Source organism: Triturus cristatus, chromosome 4_1 (assembly GCF_964204655.1).
Source record: "Triturus cristatus chromosome 4_1, aTriCri1.1, whole genome shotgun sequence".
NCBI lineage: Eukaryota > Metazoa > Chordata > Amphibia > Caudata > Salamandridae > Triturus > Triturus cristatus.
The window spans coordinates 1042135783-1042155923 of NC_140585.1; the positions used below are offsets into that span (position 1 = coordinate 1042135783).

At 45.3% G+C, this 20141-nt stretch overlaps 1 protein-coding gene across 1 annotated transcript in view; it reads right to left on the minus strand.

Moving 5' to 3' along the window:
* Nucleotides 1-20141, minus strand: part of CCDC146 (coiled-coil domain containing 146) — a 1030007-nt gene that overhangs the window by 417952 nt on the left and 591914 nt on the right. The window contains exons 10-11 of the mRNA XM_085654014.1: nt 4581-4676; nt 2901-3071 (exon numbers count right to left, since the gene is read on the minus strand). Of these exons, the coding sequence (XP_085510140.1) occupies nt 2901-3071; nt 4581-4676 (267 nt within the window). The remainder of the gene's footprint in view (nt 1-2900; nt 3072-4580; nt 4677-20141) is intronic.

Consider the following 20141-nt stretch of genomic DNA (forward strand, 5'->3'; position numbering starts at 1 on the left):
AATGGCTCCCCTGTGGTGTGATGTGTATTCTTGCAGACATGGGACAAAAGGGCTTTGGTTGTGGGGAAGGGTGTTCCTTTCCTGAGCAGGATGTCCTGGGGGGTTATACTAAGCTGTTCCTGAAGTTCAATTGATAGCCTGAGGACTGTATCCAGCCCCTTCCTGACTTCTGAAGATGCCTGCCCTGTCAATGTCATGCATGCCATTTGTTTCCCTAGACAGATTGGGGTCAAACTCAGGGAAAAGGGAATAACTGACCAGAACCAGTTTAGGGTTAGACAAAGGGGGTGTGCCCCACACACCGGCTGGCATTGGGTATAAAACCTCTCATCAGTACACTCTTCATGAGAACACTCCTGGGCCTGTGGAGACTGAGAAGAAGGATGCCTTGCTACCTGAAGCCTGAAAGAAGCTGGAACTGCTGGTCTTGAACCCAACACCCCAGATGAAGCACAAAGGGTCAATTGGCTGACCTTCTGTTTGAGTTACAGGAACACAAGAATCTTCCAGAGGCCTTCCCTGCAACTGCCTAGTACCAACTACACCTATCTGAAACCTGGTTCTGGCCTCTGCTGGAGTGAATCCTAACCCCCAAGAGGTGCCTCTCCAGGTCCAGAACCCTTGGGTGGTCTTAGAGTGTACTCTCCACTCCTAAAATAAAAAGAACTGGACTCCAGGTGAAAAAATATAGGCTCTGAGGTCTTTGCATCAAAAAGACCCGTCCCCAGTCTCCTTGTGAATGAACCTCACTGAGGCTGACACAGGACCTGCATTCGCCTGCAATCTAGACCTTGCTGGATACAGATCCCAGACTTCACCACCCGGTGCTCCTTGTGTCAGCAATAACTGACCCGTGCTTCCTACCAACATGAAGTCCTGATCGCCGACCGGCTCTTCACACCTAAGATGATCGCACCACCAAAGGGAAGTACCACCCAAAGTCTGAGACTTCAGCAAACAGACAAACAAATGCTTTGTTGGGTAAAAGCGCCCCTTACCGCGTTTCACTTTATTAGCAGCCGCGGACGTTTCTTTAGACATGGCTCGTCTAAAGATAGGGGCTTTGCCTCTATTAACGTGAAACCGCAGCATGGGGCGCTTGTAAACAACAAGCATTTTCAATGCAATAGGTCTAGCATTTTAGAAACTTTGACCTTTTATTATTGCAGGTTTTTTTAAAACACAAATAAAAGGCGTTGTCGTTTACAATGCCAATAGCTCAAAATCTTGCAACTGCGATACCTATTGCATTGAAAATGGTTAAGCTTATTGGGTAACAATAGATTTTGCCGACAGTGCATGTGCCCTCACTGGAAAAACCAACAAACGGAAGTGAAAAAGTACTCAAGTAAGGTACAATCAAGGAGACCCATGGCTAAAGAGGCGATGCCCAGTAGTTGGAGGGCAGAAGGCTTAGAGTATAAAAGTTAAGAAGGATTGCTTTCGACCTTTTTTGAAAGTTGAGAACCAATAGTTGGTCCAGATGGCAGACAGAATAGAATGGATACTACGGGCCCGATTTATTTGTTGGCGGAGCAGGAACTCCATTGCAATGGCGATGGAGTTCCCTCCCTGCCAACACAGTGGTCTGGCTGCCTGATTTATATGCGGGTGGATCATAGGTTTGGCAATTGCAGAGACTATTCCGTCTCTGGCGTGGCCATACTTCTCCAACAGCCTGACGGATTAAGGACCGGTGGAGAACTGTCTATACGTCCGTTCACCCAATTGGGACGGGCAGATATAGCAGTTTTATTCTTACCCAGTCTTTCCCAGGCAAACCCTGGCGGTAAGAGTCAGTATAAAAGAAATAATGCACCCTTGCCATGGGAAAAGAGCCCCATTGCGAGGGGGGCATTAAGAAAATTCCACTTTGTGATTTTCTTTTTTGAAAATAAAAAAAAGAAACTTATTTGGTGTAAGGCTCTGTCACGTTGATGGAGTCCTGCACTAAACAGCAAAAACCCTTGACCGGAACCCATTGTGACAGCGGTTCCTGCCAATGTTTTATAAATGACCAGTAGCTTGGCAGTAATTTTTAAATCTGGCCAACGATACCTCCATCAGGGAGATGGGTCGTCCGCCAGAATATAAACCAGAAACTACAAGCCTGATTACAATCTTGGCGGATGGGATACTCGGTCACAATCATGATGGATATCTCGTCCGCCGTACTACAAGTTCCATAGGATACAATTAAATTGTAATAAGGCGGACAGGATATCCGTCTCCTTTGTGACAGAGTAACCATGTCCGCCAAGATCTTTAATCAGAACCAAAGTCTTTATAACAATTTATTTTTATGACATGCGTATCTTATTGAGCAATTTTCATTTAATTTTTTTTCCAGGCGACAACGGTTTCTTGTTTGATTAATATGTAAATAAATAAATGGCATGTAAAGTAATAGTGACAGCACTCACTGCCTCAAAAATTCGAACACTGTACCCGTGTGTATTTGATGGCAGGAAATTAAAGGTCTGTACAGTCCTCCAATAAAACTGGATTTAAGTATGTGAAACGAGGCAAAAATGACCAGTACCATGAAACTGCCTTATTTGAAGAGCAATACTTAAGCATGTGCAGGAAAGACAAACTACCACGTTTGTTGGTGGCTTGTGAAGAAAGAGGTGGGGGTTGATGGGCAAAAGAACACACGTGTATAGTCTCCATTTCAGATTTTTAAACAGCATTCTTTAGAAAGCACCCTCTGGTCTCTGCTGGCCGCATACAAATTCCTAACCAGCTCGGAAAGATGGAGTTGATCATATGGATAAATATAGAAGATGTACTATGCATTTGATCAATACGCTATTGAAAGTAGCACAGATGAATCATTGTTCCCAGCCCTTTTGTCAATGACCAACTTAGAAAACATTGAATCTTTCTGGTCCTCTTACCTGCGCTTTCTTGTTGTCTCTTGACTTTTGTTCCCTCTCGACAGCCTTGATCTGAGCTAGGCGAGTTAGATTAACCACCTCCTCCCGACATTCATCTTGCTCCTTGACAAGCTTTTCTTCTTCTGCAATACACTGCTCCACCATGTGGATCTCCACCTCTGTGAGGGTGTGCTGTTTTACAAACAAACCACAAGGGAACTGACCAAATGCTTCAAAAACATACAACAAGCATATGAATACCAACATTTGCTGGAGACTGAACACACTCATAGATTTTCGGCAAACAGGGAGTAATCTTACCACCTCCCACATCTACATACAGACACCTTGCATCAAAGCACTTGGTGCAAACATTTCTTACACATCCTATCCCATGCTGGATTCATCAAGTACAGTTTACCCCTTATAAAAATTATCTAAACTAATGTCATAATGTGTCTCATTTCAGGTGCGAGCATCTGATTTAGTCATGTTTTTATTTCTTCACATAATTTACTAGTAGCCAGCATTTCTGAGGGAAAAACTAAACTAAATACCAGAACGTACAGAAGAAACTGCACATGGTGAACTACTCACACCTGACATGGTTCAGCATGACATCTCGATTTACACTTTATAATCGGTCTATGAGAGCCGCTCTTAAGTGCCAAATATCTTCTCACTGGAATTCAGAGTGGGCACCTTCTTAGCTAGTCCTAAAACAACCATTGCAAAATGGGTTTACCGACTCATTCCAAATTGCAATGAGGAATGGGCATAAAAGAGGCATTCCCTAGCGCATTCAATGAGATGTATCAATAGTTTGGGACCACAACTGCCAATCATAGTTAATTGCAAATAGAGTGAGTGCTTGCAATGTTCAACACTCCGTCCATCATTTCCTTTGGTTTTGCTTTGTTCGCCATAAGTTGGCAGGGTATGCTCAGACGTGAGTCCCTTGCTCACTTTACTACTGGATTCAAGATAGCCTGGCTGACGAGGGTTATGAATCCGAAACGGGTCCCAGGATGCTTGTTTCTGGTCCAGGGAAGACATGGCTTGGCAGTTCGGGCTGGACTGTTCCCTTGAGGCACAGGGTCAGACTGATTTGCATATGGCCAATTTCTGAACTGGGGTGGTAGAGTGAGCTAAAGAATGATGATGGATTAAACCCAGATCAGTTCACTGGGGGCGAGTGCTTGCAATGTTCAACACTCCGTCCATCATTTCCTTTGGTTTTGCTTTGTTCATTAATCAGGCCTGAAATTCGTTCTGGTATCTGAACTCCATAGCACTGGTCAAAATACTCCTTGTTGATGCTTAAGTTGTTTTTATTCATGACAGATATTTTTCATAACACCTGTGTTTTTCATAATACATATTTTTCATAACACTAGTGAATTACCAAAAAAAGAATAAATAAAAATAACATTAAAGTAAAGGAAAATTAAGCTATAAAAACGTGGATTCCACTGTGAAATAATTCCCCATTCGCAATGAAGAACAGTTTAAATCTAATTCCAGCAGAGAGAGGACTTACAAAAAGGCACCAATTTGTGAGATTAAACAAATCGTAAGAAATGAGTCTTCAGAAAAATTGTACCAAAAGTAATGTGCATTGTGAAAAGCAGCACTACCCAGAGGCACAAGCAGATACTCCTTGGAGTTCAGTGGGATGGATGAAAAGAGCTCGCTGCTTACTTGATGCGACACTTCACGCTTAACCCTTTCCACTTCTTTCCGGAGTTCCTTCTTCCGTTCCGCTGTTGCTCCATCATCTGTAGGGAAGGTGTCCAGCTGTACAATAAGAATGGATTGGTGAGGGGAGAGAACACATTCTACATGTTAATAGATTACGGAGATCACAAAGACAGCCCACATTGTATTTTTCACTCGGACCTATTAAAAGATCCTTGACAATGGCAGTAGGTTTGGCATTTTTAATATGAAAATGCTTCTGTAATTAGAAATGAGGCCTATTTGTACGCAGTTTTGTGATTGAGTTGATATCTGCTTAAGAGTCAGGGCAGCGTAGATATGAGAGGTCTCATGTTTGTTAAAATGCCAGTTCAGTGAATGTTGGTGATTATAATGTTATCTAAAAAGCGCTTGTCTAAGAAATTTGACTACATGCTCTTTTTTTAAAATTCATTTTTTAATAAAAAAAAGAGCTTTCCGTGAAAGTGATGTTCACAGTGCCTTCCTTTATGGGAAATGTTCAGTGAAGGCTTGTTTATTGTATTTTTCTTTACTGGCCGTGTTGGGTGAAATTTGCATCTATTACTTTTCTTAAATGGCTGCACAGCGATATGCTGTACACTGTACAAAACTCCAAATAAGTAAATACATTTAGTACACAGTGCAGTGTTCTGGTGTAAGCGCCCTTTGAAAGTGCCTGCTATTCCAAGTTTGGTTGAATGGCCAATCCAGTGTTCATTCAGTTTTTAGGTCGAGCCTAGCCGCAGCGCGTATGCACTGCAAGGCATGCAGTAGTTGAGAATGCTGTGGACGCCTCGCCTTATCTCCGCCCATATTTTCGATATGAGGCTTGTTAGTCCCTCTTTGTTAGCGCCCTGTCGCCATTTGTTACCTCCCATGAGGACTGAATCTTTTACTTGTGGCGTTACCTGGTCTGCTTCATATGCACTATTTATTTTTTTTTCATTTGCAGCGCGGTCCGCTTTCACTTTAGCGGCCGTGCTTGTTTATTTAACTAATTTGCCACTTGGGCCGAAAGGGAGCGTTTCTACTCCCTAATCTAACAAGCATTTGCAATGCAATAGGTCTCGCATTTACGCGAGTTTCAGCTATTAACATTGCAAATAAAAATGGCTTTTATTTTTGTTTTCAAAACATAAATAAAAGACATTGTCACTTATAATGGTAAAAGCTTATACTTGCGTAAAAGCGAGACCAACTGCTTTGCAAATGCTTGTGTTTTTTTAAACAGCACGGCCGCCCTGTAACACAGGCGCCTGCTTTCAATCACTCTAACCAGGCATTATCTTGTGTCTTTTTCAACCCCCTCCCCTCCCCCCTTACCACCCCCCCCCCCCCCCCCCAAGTAAAATGGAATAAGAAAGGATTATCGGATTAAGTCATGTGAATTCCAGATAGGACATGATCATGTGTTAATGGGCTGAAGCTGACAACAGCACATCTGTGTTGCATGTCTTCTGTTCTAAAGCCACCTGATGGCTTGCTTTCAAAAGCCTGTTTTATTAACACCACAACCACCACCACCAATACCTCCACCACTACCAGTACCACCACCAGTAATACTACCACCACCACCAGTACCACCACTACCACTGGTAGCACCAGTACCACCGCTACCACCAGTACCACCACTACCACCAGTACCACCACTACCACCAGTACAACCACTACCACCACCAATGTCACCATCAGTACCACCGCCAGTACCACCACCAGCAGTAACACCACCACCAGTACCACCTGTACCAACACCACTACCACCACCACCAGTGTCACCACCACCACCAGTACCACCACTACCAATACCACCACCACCAATACCACCACCACTAATACCACCAGTACCACCAATAACACCAGTACCACCACCAGGACCGCCACCAACACCACCAGTACCACCAGTACCACCGCCAATACCACCACTACCTCCACCACCACCACAACCAATACCACCACCAGTACCACCACCACCAGTACCACCACCACCACCAGTACCACCACCACCACCAGTACCACCACCACCACCAGTACCACCACCACCAATACCATCACCACCAATACCACCACCACCACTTCAGCGCCTCTCGCTCACTAGTAATAGCAGGGGCACTATACGAGGCCGGAGCTGCAGCGGTGACCATCCATCCATCCCTCCCTCCCTCCCTCCCTCCCTCCATGCGTGCCATAAAGCACAGCCCGCCCTGTACCAGGAGTTGAAGCCAGGGCCTACTACAGCTGGAGTGTTTATTAGGCCAAAGATAGCAATGACATTACGCAATGCCACACTGCACACTCAAATCACAGAGAGGGCAGGAAATAGCCCCCCCTCCCGCTCTTCCTCCTGAGCCACGACAGTGTAATCACAGTGTGAAAGGTGTTGGAGCGCTTTGTTAGTGTTTATAGCTCGGATCATATGTAACTAACTACACACTTTGTGTCTGTGTAATTTACAACACTTACACATCTTCTTCACTGCACTATTTATCACTACTTTGAAGACGTCGCAGGCCGGTCTCTTCCTCTGATATTTACAATCTAACAAGCGGTCGAGAAGGCCCTTTATTACAATGCAATTGGTCTCGCATTTGCGAGAGTTTAAGCTATTAGTATTGTAAATGACAATGCCTTATATTCATGTTTTAAAACCCAAAACATAAATAAAAAGGCATTGGGCCAGATGTACAACGCTTTTTAGCTTGCGCAAACGGGTCCCAGACTAGTTTGCACATGCTAAAAAGCATGGGCCCATGTACAAACAGTATTTTGCGACTCGCAAAGAAATTGCCACTCGCAAAATACTGTTTTGCGCCTTGCTATTAAGAAGGGGCGTTCCCTTCTTAATAGCGATCGCAAAGCTATGTGCCAATGTTTTGCTACCGCAATTACGGTCGCAAAATACTCACAAATTACCACCTACTCCAGGTAGGTGGTAATGCATTTGCAAATGGGAACGGGTCCCCAGGGGACCCCTTCCCCTTTGCAAATGCATGCAATATTATTTTTTTAAGGTGCCTGAGACCACTGCATGCCTTTTAAAAATGAAACGAAAACGTTTCATTTTTTTTTTCTTAAATGCATCCCGTTTTCCTTCAAGGAAAACGGGCTGCATTTAAAAAATTAAAAAATCTGTTTTATTTAAAAACAGTCCCAGACATGGCTGAGCCCAGCAGGCCACCATCCCTGGGAGGGCCTGTCATTCCCAACGGGCTCGCAAATTGTGAGAGGCTCATTAATATTTATGAGCCTCGCAATTTGTGACCCCATTAGGAATCGCATACAGTGTTAAACACACTTTTATATGTCAAATTGCGGCTCGCAAATTGCGAGTCTCAAATGCGACGCAATTTGTGAGGCGCTATTTGGCAGGTCGTACATCTGGCCCATTGTCATTTACAATGGCAATAGCTCAAACTTGCGTGAATGCGAGACCCTTTTGCATTGCAAACGCTTGTTCTTCAATTGTCCTGTTGAGTGAGGGGTCACTGACTGCTCGTTTCGTGAAAGTTCCTGTCCTTTAAAGAGTGGGTCATTCTGAGCAGGGCGAATGTTTGTGTCTGCGCAACAGATGCAGGACTATCTCCAAGTTACTGCATGTTCTCCAGTTTTCTCTATGTGTCATGTACGATGCTGTGCTATCTGCATGTGTGGGGGATACAGGATGCGATTTAAACCGTGCAGGGCGCTATGCAAGCACTGTAGATGTGCTGGGTTTGTGAAAGTGTCCTGTTGCTGTACTGTGAAGATGTGTTGAACTGTCGGGACTGGTTGCTGTGTAGTTATGGCGAGCTCTGCAAATGTCTTAGATATGAAAAGTGTTAATTTAAGTTGATAGTTCTTCTGTGACTCATGTGCTGAGGTGCTGGTAGTTGTACTCATTCCAAGTATGGACATCAACATTATTCGAGTAAAGTTCTGCATTTGGAAGAGATGATTTTTTCTCTACTTTAATTTTTATCAGTTTAACTGTTGCGTTCAAAGCTCCTCGAACTGTACACTTTCTGACCCAGCACAAATGACAAAAGGAAGAACTCTCTTTACAAGCAGGAGTATTTTCTTGTGTTTATCACAAAAGGGCAGGATACTTTTAGAAACACTTCATGCCAGTCATGTAGCGGTGCTATAGTTTGGAGCAGACAGGGCGGCTACAAGTATGTTATTCTACAGCCACAACGTTTCCCGCATAATAATGGGTCTGTCTTATGTCCCACGTAATTCACCACCCTCTGCATGATTTGCAGATATCAATTCAATTCAATTCATCTTTATTCGAATTTTCAGATTCATAAAAGCAATCACATATATACAAGCCCAAAAAATAATTATCATTCTAAATATGTATTTAAACACACATTGCAGGGTTACATATTATTTGGCAACAAAATTATTTCAAGGGTATTCCATTGTTTTACGTACATGGGTTACAACTCTCAAGAAAGTGCTAACACGAAAGATCAATTCATCAGTATGCAGGGTGAGCAACATCGCATAAGACTGCTCCAGGGAAAGTGGTCTTTGTTTCTTAAAAGATGGGAGTAAAAACCATTTAATGTATTTTAGATAAAATTTACAGAAAATGAAAAAATGGAAATCATTTTGTAAACTCACTCCATCACATGGGCATAACATACTTTCAGATTTCGATGAAAAATAACCTAAGGGAAAACATAATAAAAATCTAACAGTACCTGCCCTTAGACGGAGCAATAATGATCTTTCCCAATTTATAATTGGTAGCGTGAGATACAAAGGAATTGATTGTCTATACAGGTCTTTGTTTACATAAGCCTGGACAGTTGATTTAGTTAATTCCACTTCCAGTCTCATATTACTATAAAGTGCATACAGTGCAAACTTAGTTTCATTTTTATAAGTGGGCTCAATCTTAGTAGGATAAATAAATAAGTGGCCTTTACCCACACTGCATAATTTCTTAAAGACACCAGCAAGCCACGGGATTCTCATCCCTTTCTCGCAGTTTAAACAATCTTTTATAATTTCATTGGTTAAAGAGGCCGCTGTATTCCTCCAAATTGATAGCCAGAACAAGGCCGGTCTTGTTGCTATAAAATCTATTATGTAATGCAAATTTAATTCGCAATGACAGATATACTCCGATGTAGCAATAGGGGCTCCAAGGAGTTTCCTGCAAAAACGATTTTCCTCGGTTGGATACTAGATGTCTTAACCAAACCCCATATCTCAGCCCCATATGTTGCTACCGGTACACACTGCGATTTAACATTTTTTTAAAATAGCTTTAGTAGCTCCTATTTTCTTAGGCCGTGGGAGACTGAGAATAGAATTGATGGCTTTTGAGAACTTGCTCGTGGCGTGGGCCAGTTGTCCACTCCACGAGCCATTCGCAGCAAAAACCATTCCTAAATAGGGAAAAGTATTTGAAGAATCTAACTTGTCAGTTCCCACCGAAATAGCACTAAGCTGTCTTTTCCCTGGCCCACAGGACATAATAAAAGATTTTTTAAAATTTACTTTAAGATCCAAGTTATCCATATACTGTACAAACCTTTTAACCAGAATACGCAAGGCATTCGGGGTAAGACCCATAAGGACCGCATCATCTGCGTAAAGCAATGTTGGTAATGACCCCCCCTTATTTTTGGAACATCCGTGGTTGCCGATTTTAGGGAGTTACTTAACCCATTAATGTAAATAATAAACAACAGGGGTGCTAGAACGCACCCCTGCCTAACTCCTCTTTCCACTCTTATGGCCCCAGAGGTTTCCCCCGCCATCCCAATCCTTACATGGGCTTTTGTATCAGTAGGCAAATAGGCCAAAAAATTTACAAGGGGCGCATCTAGACCGTAATTTAAAAGGATAGACCACAGTTTAGACCTATTTACAAAATCAAATGCGGACGATAGGTCCATAAAAGCTAGATAAATTGGTGACGACCTGGCGATGTTATATTTGCCAATTACTAAATTTAAATTTAGGCACTGCTCTGTCGTCCAAACCCTACTTCGAAAACCCATTTGGCACGGGTCCAAAATACCCGATTCCTCTGCCCATGTATTTACTCTATTGTATAAGACTCGTCCCAGAATTTTCAGTGTATTATCCAAAAGTGAAATAGGTCTATAATTTACTGGATCTGTTCTCTCCCCTTTCTTATATATTGGCACTATTATACTTGTGGACCATGTGTCAGGCATAGGTACTAGAAGTAAGCTATTAAAAACATTCATTAAAATGAGTGCCCAAAATTCCGGTTTCCATTTAATTATGTCTATTGGGAAACCATCTGGCCCAGGGGCCTTATTGCCAAGACTTTATTTAATAGCCACAGTCACCTCGCCTAGACTAATCTGTATAGAGCATAATTGACCAGATGTGTACTCATCATTAACTTTTGGGGGTATGGCATATACTTTTGAAAAATGATCTTCCCACCGGTCACTCGGGATAATACAGCTAATTGTAGATAGTTGGTTTCCCATGTTACGCATCTTTTTCACTACAGGCCAGAAAGTAGATGCATTCTTTCCTGTTGCGGCGTCAGATAGCTCCTCCCAATGCTCTTTCAGAATCGCTGCCTTACGTACCTCTATCGTAGATTTATATTTCTTTCTTGCCGCCCTAACCTCCGATTGGGATCTCGGTTTTGCACTCAGTGCTTTGCGTAAGGCCCTGTTAGCAACTGAGCAATTTCTGTCAAACCACCTAGGATCCTTACCTATCCTTTGGTTAGGGACAGATAGAAGTGATTTTATGACTATACATAAGCTAGTAAAATCTTTAATTACCCTTTGATTGCTCCCATCTGAGAATGTGCATGAATCAATCAGATGTTGATGCTTATTTATAACATGCTCAACTACCCCTCCACTATCAACCCCCCTCCATTTCAACCTCAGATTATTTGTAACGGGGATAATATCTCTAGCACCTAAAAAGCTTGCAAATACTGGAGAGGGACCCAATTTGATTTTTGCCACTAGTGCATTGTGATCCCCGAAAGCGGTTTCTAAAACCCCAGCCATTAAAAGGCAATCAATTAACTCAGGTGACATAAAAATATAATCAATGGTTGAAAAGTGGTCTCTACCTCTAAATGTCGGAACATTATTAATTGTAGAGATAAGATTTACATCCATCACGTTAGTTAAAACATGCTCACGGATAAAGCAATCCAGTTCTATGCCACGTTTTACCACACGGTCAGTTTGCATATTTCCTTCTTTTAGTTCAGATTTAGGAATCTTTGCATTAAAATCCCCTGCTAGGATGATCCTATTACCCCTGCTATTATCTGATGGTTCAGTAATGTCAGATAAAAATTTTAAAAGTTCTATACATTTTTTATTTGGAATTGAATAAAAATCATTATTGTAAAAATTAATCACATAAATGGGAGCCTTCCTTTTATATTCAATAACCTGAATATTGGGGTTATTAGTTGGTATTATCTTTATGCTTCCGCCTGCCGTTATCCTAACACCAATCAGTAACCCGCCCTTAGGGCGGCCAAAATCGGTCTTAGTTGCAATTACACTATTACAGTGGAAGCGCTCTATCTGAAGGTCCGTAATAGCCCAAGTCTCCTGGAACATTATTATGTCTTTATCCAGTAGTATCCTTAACCAGTCGGGATCCGATAATCTGGACTCCAGCCCTGCAACATTCCAGCTAAGGATACTAAGATCAGTTTTAGTTGACTTATTTGAGCAAGGTTTTTGGCTTTTCCCATTTTCAATCTCCTTATTTAAGAGCCTATGTCTGGGCTTTACAGTTCCTTCACTGCCCCCAATAATTTCCATTACAACAGTCTCCACATTATTTGTCCCTATTACTAATGGACACTGTGTAGTAAATGCTGCAACTACATCTGCACCTGTATCCCTATTCTCCAGAGTTGATTTTGGATGGCTATTAACCATCTGGTTGACTCTACCATTGTTCGTTCTATGCCCCTCCCACTCTCTGATTGGGGAACCAATAAAAGCTATGGGTCAATCTACAGACTCCAAGCAACTATACCTATTAGAAATCAGGATCCCTCTATAATTTCCCAAAGAGTCTATCACTGCGGTGGCACGCTCCACGCTCTCCCCGATCTCCTCTCCAATCCCAATGGCCTATTCTGCTTCAATTTTTGTCGTGACCCGACCCAAAACAGCTCATAGAGGGGTAAAAAAAGGCAAGTCTTTTTGTTTCAATACGTTCGTTACGCCCTTGATTTCTCCATGAGCATATATAATCTACTGTGTTTGGGTCCTCGAAATTGATTATTACACAATCGCCATGGATCTTTTTCGCCTCTTGTCCCACCCAGGGCACTCTACGCACCATTAAAATCCTACTTGACCGGTGGGGAGGTAGCGGACGATTAGTGTTAAGCCAATGTTGGACTTTGTTCTTTAATGACCAACTGGGTTCATCTATATGATCCACCATTTCTAGGACCCCTGTCATGACCACCACATAGGGACTGGCTTCTGGGGGTAGGTTAAATTTAAGTCTGCCCTCTTTCACTCCCATGACCCGGTCCCTTTTGGGAAATGTGGTGGGGGCCTTAGATATAATATTTTCCTGTCTGTTAGGCACAGTAGAAATAACCGATTTATCGGCCATTTGCTTATCTGGGGCCTGCATGGTGTTTAACTTTACATTCGGAATTATCACTGATGGATTAGAATCGATAGGTTTAGTTCCCCCGGTCTTTAAAGCCCCATGCATAAGAAAATCTTTAGAAGGAACACTCAATGCGGCCAGATGTTTTTCTATATGTATGAGTCTGGTCTCTATGGGGGACAGATAAGTTTTAAAAAGGTCCCCGATTCTTGCCAACAATTGATTATTTGTTTCACAATTATTGCATTTATTACATTTATCACATATTCCACCCAAAGTATCCGAGACCTTTACACTTTCAACATCTGAGACTACATTTATCACATCTAAATGTGTATTCCCTCTGCCATTATTTCCATGATAATTTAATTCTTTCCCTTGCTTTCTCTTCAACATACAAGGCTTTTTAACCTTTGACATAGTTATCTGTTTTGTTTGTTTCCGTATGGCACCCTCTCTCCTTCCCCTTAAGCACCTCGTGCTTGTCTCAACTGGTGTGGTGCTGATAAGTAATTCCGGAGACCTTTCTAGTGCCAAACTCGATTGTGAGTCTGTTAAGAGATGTGATGCTGACAAATCAACCTCGTTTGGCATACTATACACTTCTACTGTGGGGCCGCTATCTTTAGCCTGTACTGGAGTTTTGGCTAATGCAAAAGGACCCAGGGATGATCGTTTTGCCAAAGCTAGATCTTGGGAGACTCTGCGCTCCAGAAGACTGATGCCTTGATCTATGGCTTCATTTGCCCTTATAATAAAGTTATCTAACGGGCCTGTCCACTGTACTCCGCCACCAGCTAATTTATTTCTACTGCCCCTTATAGACGATGTTAAATTATTAAATCAACTGCAGACGGGTGGGAGAGAGCTCTGCGGGAAGAGGCACCAGCTATAAATAAAAAATACAGCTGCTGGTCCTCGCAGTCCCAGCAAAATGAGGGCAGGTCCTGAAAGTCAAAGGTCCATACAACCAGCTATTACAGACTGTGTGGGTACGAAGAACAATACAGGAAGAAAACACAGTCCGCTTTCTACAATACAAAATCAGGATATAGTAAAATAATCTCCCACACTGTAATTATTGTATATAAAATTAAATATAAAATATTAGACAATCTCAAAAAGCTAAAATACAGAACAATAAAAACCATCAGATAAAATATCACGTGCTAGCAGAAAATACGGTACTTGGAAACAACAAGCCTCCAGGATCTCAAGTGCAAATGCAGGGAAAAATGAGCCCGGGATAAAGTGACTCGTGCTAGCAGAAAATACAGTACTTGGAAACAACAAGCCTCCAGGATCTCAAGGGAAAAATGAGCCCGGGATAAAGTGACACATGCTAGCAGAAAATACAGTACTTGGAAGCAGCAAGCCTCCAGGATCCTAAGGGCAAAATGAGCCCGGGATAAAGTGTCACGTGCTAGCAGAAAATACAGTACTTTGAAGCAACAAGCCTCCAGGATCTCAAGTGCAAATGCAGGGAAAAATGAGCCCGGGATAAAATAACACGTGCTAACAAGCAATCACGAATACAAAAAAAAATGAAATTGTCCAATTATAAGCACCCCACTAGAATAAATCAGACAAATAAAAATAATAAAAATAGTCCGGGAATATATTAGCCAATTGGGGCAGCTGAGTCCAGGATAAATGAATAGATGAGCAAATCCCAAAATTGAGAGTGTCATAGGAGGCGAAGCAGTTCCCTCGTGTATCGAAGTATACACGTGACTTATACAATGAGGCACCTACCCTTGCAAGAGCCGTTAATCAGGTTACATAGGGCAGGTAGCAAATGTTAGGGGGGTGGCCCTGCCCTGGCTCCTTCTGGCACCGACGGCCACAGACGGCCCGCCATTTGCCCGGGCTTAGCCCGGCGCTGCCCGCGCGCTGTCCTGCGACGCGGGGGCCGTGCTGATATTTGAAGCGCCTCCAGGCGCGGGTGATGAAATGCCGGCTTCCGGTGCTAGGGAGCCTGGGGGTTGAAGTCCCCCTCCGCACAGCGGCCGCGAGTTTGTAGAGAGCGACGGCGGGAGGGAGACAAGGCAGACACAGGCAGGCAGGCACAGGTACGTATGGAGACCCTCAGTGGAAATGCCGCGAACTAATCACGGCGCCCGCTCCACTGGGGTCCTGCTGATATTTGAAGCGCCTCCAGGCGCGGGTGATGAAATACCGGCTTCCGGTGCTAGGGAGCCTGGGGGTTGAAGTCCCCCTCCGCACAGCGGCCACGAGTTTGTAGAGAGCGGCGGCGGGAGGGAGACAAGGCAGACACAGGCAGGCAGGCACAGGTACGTATGGAGACCCTTAGTGGAAATGCCACGAACTAATCACGGCGCCCGCTCCACCGGGGCCGTGCTGATATTTGAAGCGCCTTCAGGCGCGGGTGATAAAATGTTGGCTTCCGGTGCTAGGGAGCCTGGGGGTTGAAGTCCCCCCCGCACAGCGGCCGCGAGTTTGTAGAGAGCGGCGGTGGGAGGGAGACAAGGCAGACACAGGTACGTATGGAGACCCTCAGTGGAAATGCCACGAACTAATCACGGCGCCCGCTCCACCGGGGCCGTGCTGATATTTGAAGCGCCTCCAGGCGCGGGTGATGAAATGCCGGCTTCCGCTGCTAGGGAGCCTGGGGGTTGAAGTCCCCCTCCGCACAGCGGCCGCGAGTTTGTAGAGAGCGGCGGCGGGAGGGAGACAAGGCAGACACAGGCAGGCAGGCACAGGTACTTATGGAGACCCTCAGTGGAAATGCCACGAACTAATCACTGCGCCCGCTCCACCGGGGCCGTGCTGATATTTGAAGCGCCTCCAGGCGCGGGTGATGAAATGCCGGCTTCCGGTGCTAGGGAGCCTGGGGGTTGAAGTCCCCCTCCGCACAGCGGCCGCGAGTTTGTAGAGAGCGGGAGGGAGACAAGGCAGACACAGGCAGGCAGGCACAGGTACGTATGGAGACCCTCAGTGAAAATGCCACGAACTAATCACGGCGCCCGCTCCACCGGGGCCGTGCTGATATTTGAAGCGCCTCCAGGCGCGGGTGATGAAATGCCAGCTTCCGGTGCTAGGGAGCCTGGGGGTTGAAGTACCCCTCCGCACAGCGGCCGCGAGTTTGTAGAGAGCGGCGGCGGGAGGGAGACAAGGCAGACACCGGCAGGCAGGCACAGGTACGTATGGAGACCCTCAGTGGAAATGCCACGAACTAATCACGGCGCCGATATAGTAAAATCTGTTTCTTGTTCAAACGTATCAAAAGTTTGTTAAAAAAGAAGCAAAACTTACCTGCTCAATGGCAACACCGCTGCAAAGGCTATCCGGCGATAACCCTTTATTTGCGGAGTGTTGTATTCAGTGTAAACCTGGTGCTAATGGGGTTAGCTTTGCCCAGACAAAATATACTACTTGTTGGAAATTGAATGATAAAAAATAAATATAACGGTCACAGATTGTGCCGCATTAAGTCGCATAATTTGCCTTTTTTTGCTGCATAATGTTGCCAACCCTGTGGCATAATTTGTCCCGCCATGGTCGCATAATTGCAGGGGCCCTGAGAATAGTTCACAAGTTCATCCAGTTTCCTTCATTCTGAAAATCACCTATGCTCAATTTTCAGGTTGCACCTCGAGAAAGTGTGCTAAATTCAACACCACAGCTAGAGAGATGTAGCACTTTCAAGTGGCTTGTAAATTTTAGAATTAACGTGTTATTTTCGAATAGGCTATTGTAACGCTCTTGGCCTGCTATTTACTTATGTACTTCTTTGGATGCTGTTTAGACAGCGGTGGCTAGTGATATTTCAAAGTGGTGAGCCATAAGCACATGCCTGAAACTGAACAGAGCATTACACAACTTTATACCAGTGGTGGGTGAAGGCTGCTGGGGCTTGAAAATTGATGCATTATATTCCATAATATACCAAATACACTGACACGGCGGCTGTATTTTTAAAAGGAAATTCTTAAGAGGTACTTGATAAAGATTTAAAGAGGTCTGTTTTTAGGTCACAGCCTACCAAAGACAGAGCAGCTGTGTGGTAAGTGAAATACTTCTTGGTGAGTTTCAGAAAGTTGACCTGCAACTGCATTCTGCCTGTTGCTTGCTATTGGCTTTGTGGTTTGTAAATCACGTTTTCTGGCTTTCCATTTGCTGGCTTTATTAACTTTAAGCTATACAGATCGAGTTTGTACCACCCCGTGCCAAAGCCGCGTTTAGAGTTTTCTTCCACAAACTTGTTTTCTATAATAAACAGGCCTATTCAAAGACTGGGGTCAAATGTTAAGCTGTGTCTTCAAGGAAGCCTGGTGTTTATTTTGCTTTGGGTCGACTTCAAAATGATAGCGTTTACAGGTAAAAAATAATCCAGCGTACAGTCAGTCAGTCAAAATCTTTATTCGGCTGTATGCCAGCCATAAAAGAATGTATCATTAAAAACATTTCATAAAGGGGGCGGAGCTTGCACGCGATGGAAATGGCTGCCTAGGTCGAGAGCTCCACCCTACTATCGCGCAATTCATCAGTTATTCGGCATCTGCTTACCTGCTACGGCTTAACTAGAGCCGATACGGGTTCTGGAGAGGCTGCGGAGCATAGCGCACGGCCTCTGATTCCTGAACTCACCCGATTGGCTGAGCGGACACCCAGGACAAGTATAGGCCGCAGTCCCCGAGCTGGAGTGCAGAGCGGGGCCAACCAGGTACACCGCTGCTCGGCTGAGAGCGCCGCACCTGGGACGGTGGTGCGAGCTGTGAGGCCGGCTGTTGCTGGCACTCGTGACGCGGAGTCCTTCCCCTGCAATGGTGTGGTGGCTGGGGCAGCTCTTTGCCAGTAGTACAAAGGAGCAAACGCGACTCATCCGCGAGGCGTTGAGAGGCTGAAGTGCGCCTGATGCCGGGTCCTGAGGAAAGTTGCGGCACTTCAAGGAGGGAGCGACAGGGGAACGCAGCATCCCTACTGCAGCCCGCTGAGGCTTCATCCAGCGGGTAGAGTGCTGCCTGCGGACCTGGGGAACTGTGCATTGGTGCTCCGTGAGTGGTGAGATAAAGAGAGTGGGCACCACCATTTTAAATACTGTCGGTTCCGAAAGTATCAGGCTACATAACCTGCTTTCTACAGCAATTCTGAACTACTGCAGCCTGGCAGGGGTCCATATATTGAGGGTGAGTGGAGCCCCTCACTGTTTTTTCTTGCACCTGCGAGCCCCAGTGCCAGGCTGGATAGAGGCGGCGCCTGGAAGTGCCCTGTCAAGTACGACCCACGCGGAGCCTAGGAGGGGCATATAGAGCTTGGACGTTGTCTCTGGTGGAACTAGGTGAACTGGCGCTATTTGGGCGAGCCGCTGATAAGATTACCGACGGGGCTGCCTCTGACACGCCGCGGTGTTGGGGCCCCTGACTTCATGCTGCGCGAGCTGCTACTCCTGCCGTGAGGGGCCCGAAAGGAGAGACTGCCTAACGCTTTGTCCCTTGAGCAGGCGGTGAGGAGGTGGTAACTGCGACGGTGAATAGAAGACGTTGCCCTGTATGGCCGGGAATCCATCCGGGTTGTAGCCTACCAGACTCTCCGTGCAGGTGAAGGACGGCACGCATTTGGGAGGTGTCATTGGCACGGGGCCTTGAGGCGGCTGCTCTACAAAAGGACGCGGTTGTGGAATTGCAGCGAACAGGTCCTTGCTCTGACCGTTGACAAGTGCAGTGATCGTTGGGGTACCACTGCATCTTCCTGGAGACGCGCACTGAGGCGGTTGTTGCTGGATTGGGTGTCGGCTGTTCTTGGACCTACACTGTAGCAGAGGACCCGCTGAGATGGGCAGAGTAGATAAGTCCCAGCCGAAGCGAACGTTCGACCAGAGGAAGTCTATGAGAGACATAGCTTCTGAAGGCGCGGACGCGATGCAAGAACAACCTCAGGAGGAAGCGGACGGCGACATTCGCACCATGCTGGCGGCGATGGAAAAAGGCTTGCAGAGCAGTCGCTCTGTTCTGGGCACTAAGATGGACTCCCTCTAATATCGAACGGATAGAATGTCTGAAAGGCTGGACAAGCATGCTGAACGATTAGACATGACGGAGCACAGAGTCATGGAGGTAGAGGAAGCACAGACAACATTAGTCGCCGATCAAAAACAACTTGGTAGAGTGATGCAGGATTTTCAGGAGAAGACTGAGGACCTGGAAGCGCGTTCCCGTCGCAATAACCTGAGAATCACGGGCCTTCCAGGGTCGACCCCGACTGGCAACATGGAACACTTTGTCGAGAAGTTACTGGTAACGCTCCTGGGTGAAACGTTTTCTCCCATATTTGTGGTAAAGAGGGCGCATCGCTACCTGGGCCCTCGCCCAACTCCTGGTGCTCCCCCAAGGCCGATAATTGCGAAGTTGCTGAACTATCGTGACAGGGACTCAGCGCTGAAGGTAGCCAGGGAAAAACAGCCACTGCAGTATGAAGGATCCACTATCTCTCTGTTCCCAGACTTCACGCTCAGAGTGCAAGAGGCGTGTAGACAGTTTGCTCCAATGAAGAAGCAATTACGTAAGCACAACATAGACTATGCCATGCTATACGCGGCGAGACTGAGTCAATCGACAGGGCCACTCGGGTATCTTCACAGATCCGAAAGCCCTACAGAAGGCCCTGAAGGACTGGTTCAAAGAAAAACGTTGCAGCTCGGACCGAGGCTCCTTGGAGGGAGCGGAAGGTGGACGATTAGACGACCCGGACTGCACTCTAGACTCTTCTAACTGCAGATAAGATTGCTACTTGGCGCGGGATGTTGGGAGGCCTTAAGTGACAATGCATGGAGTTACCACGCATAAACATGTTTAATCAAGTTTTTTTATCACTGGAGGGGATTATTGGGGAATTAGAGTGATAGAGTCCTGGCAAAGTTGGTGCTAGTTCCTCAAAGGGGTTAAGTAATGAAGCTCTTTGTCCTAACGTTGGGAAGGGGGGGTTGAA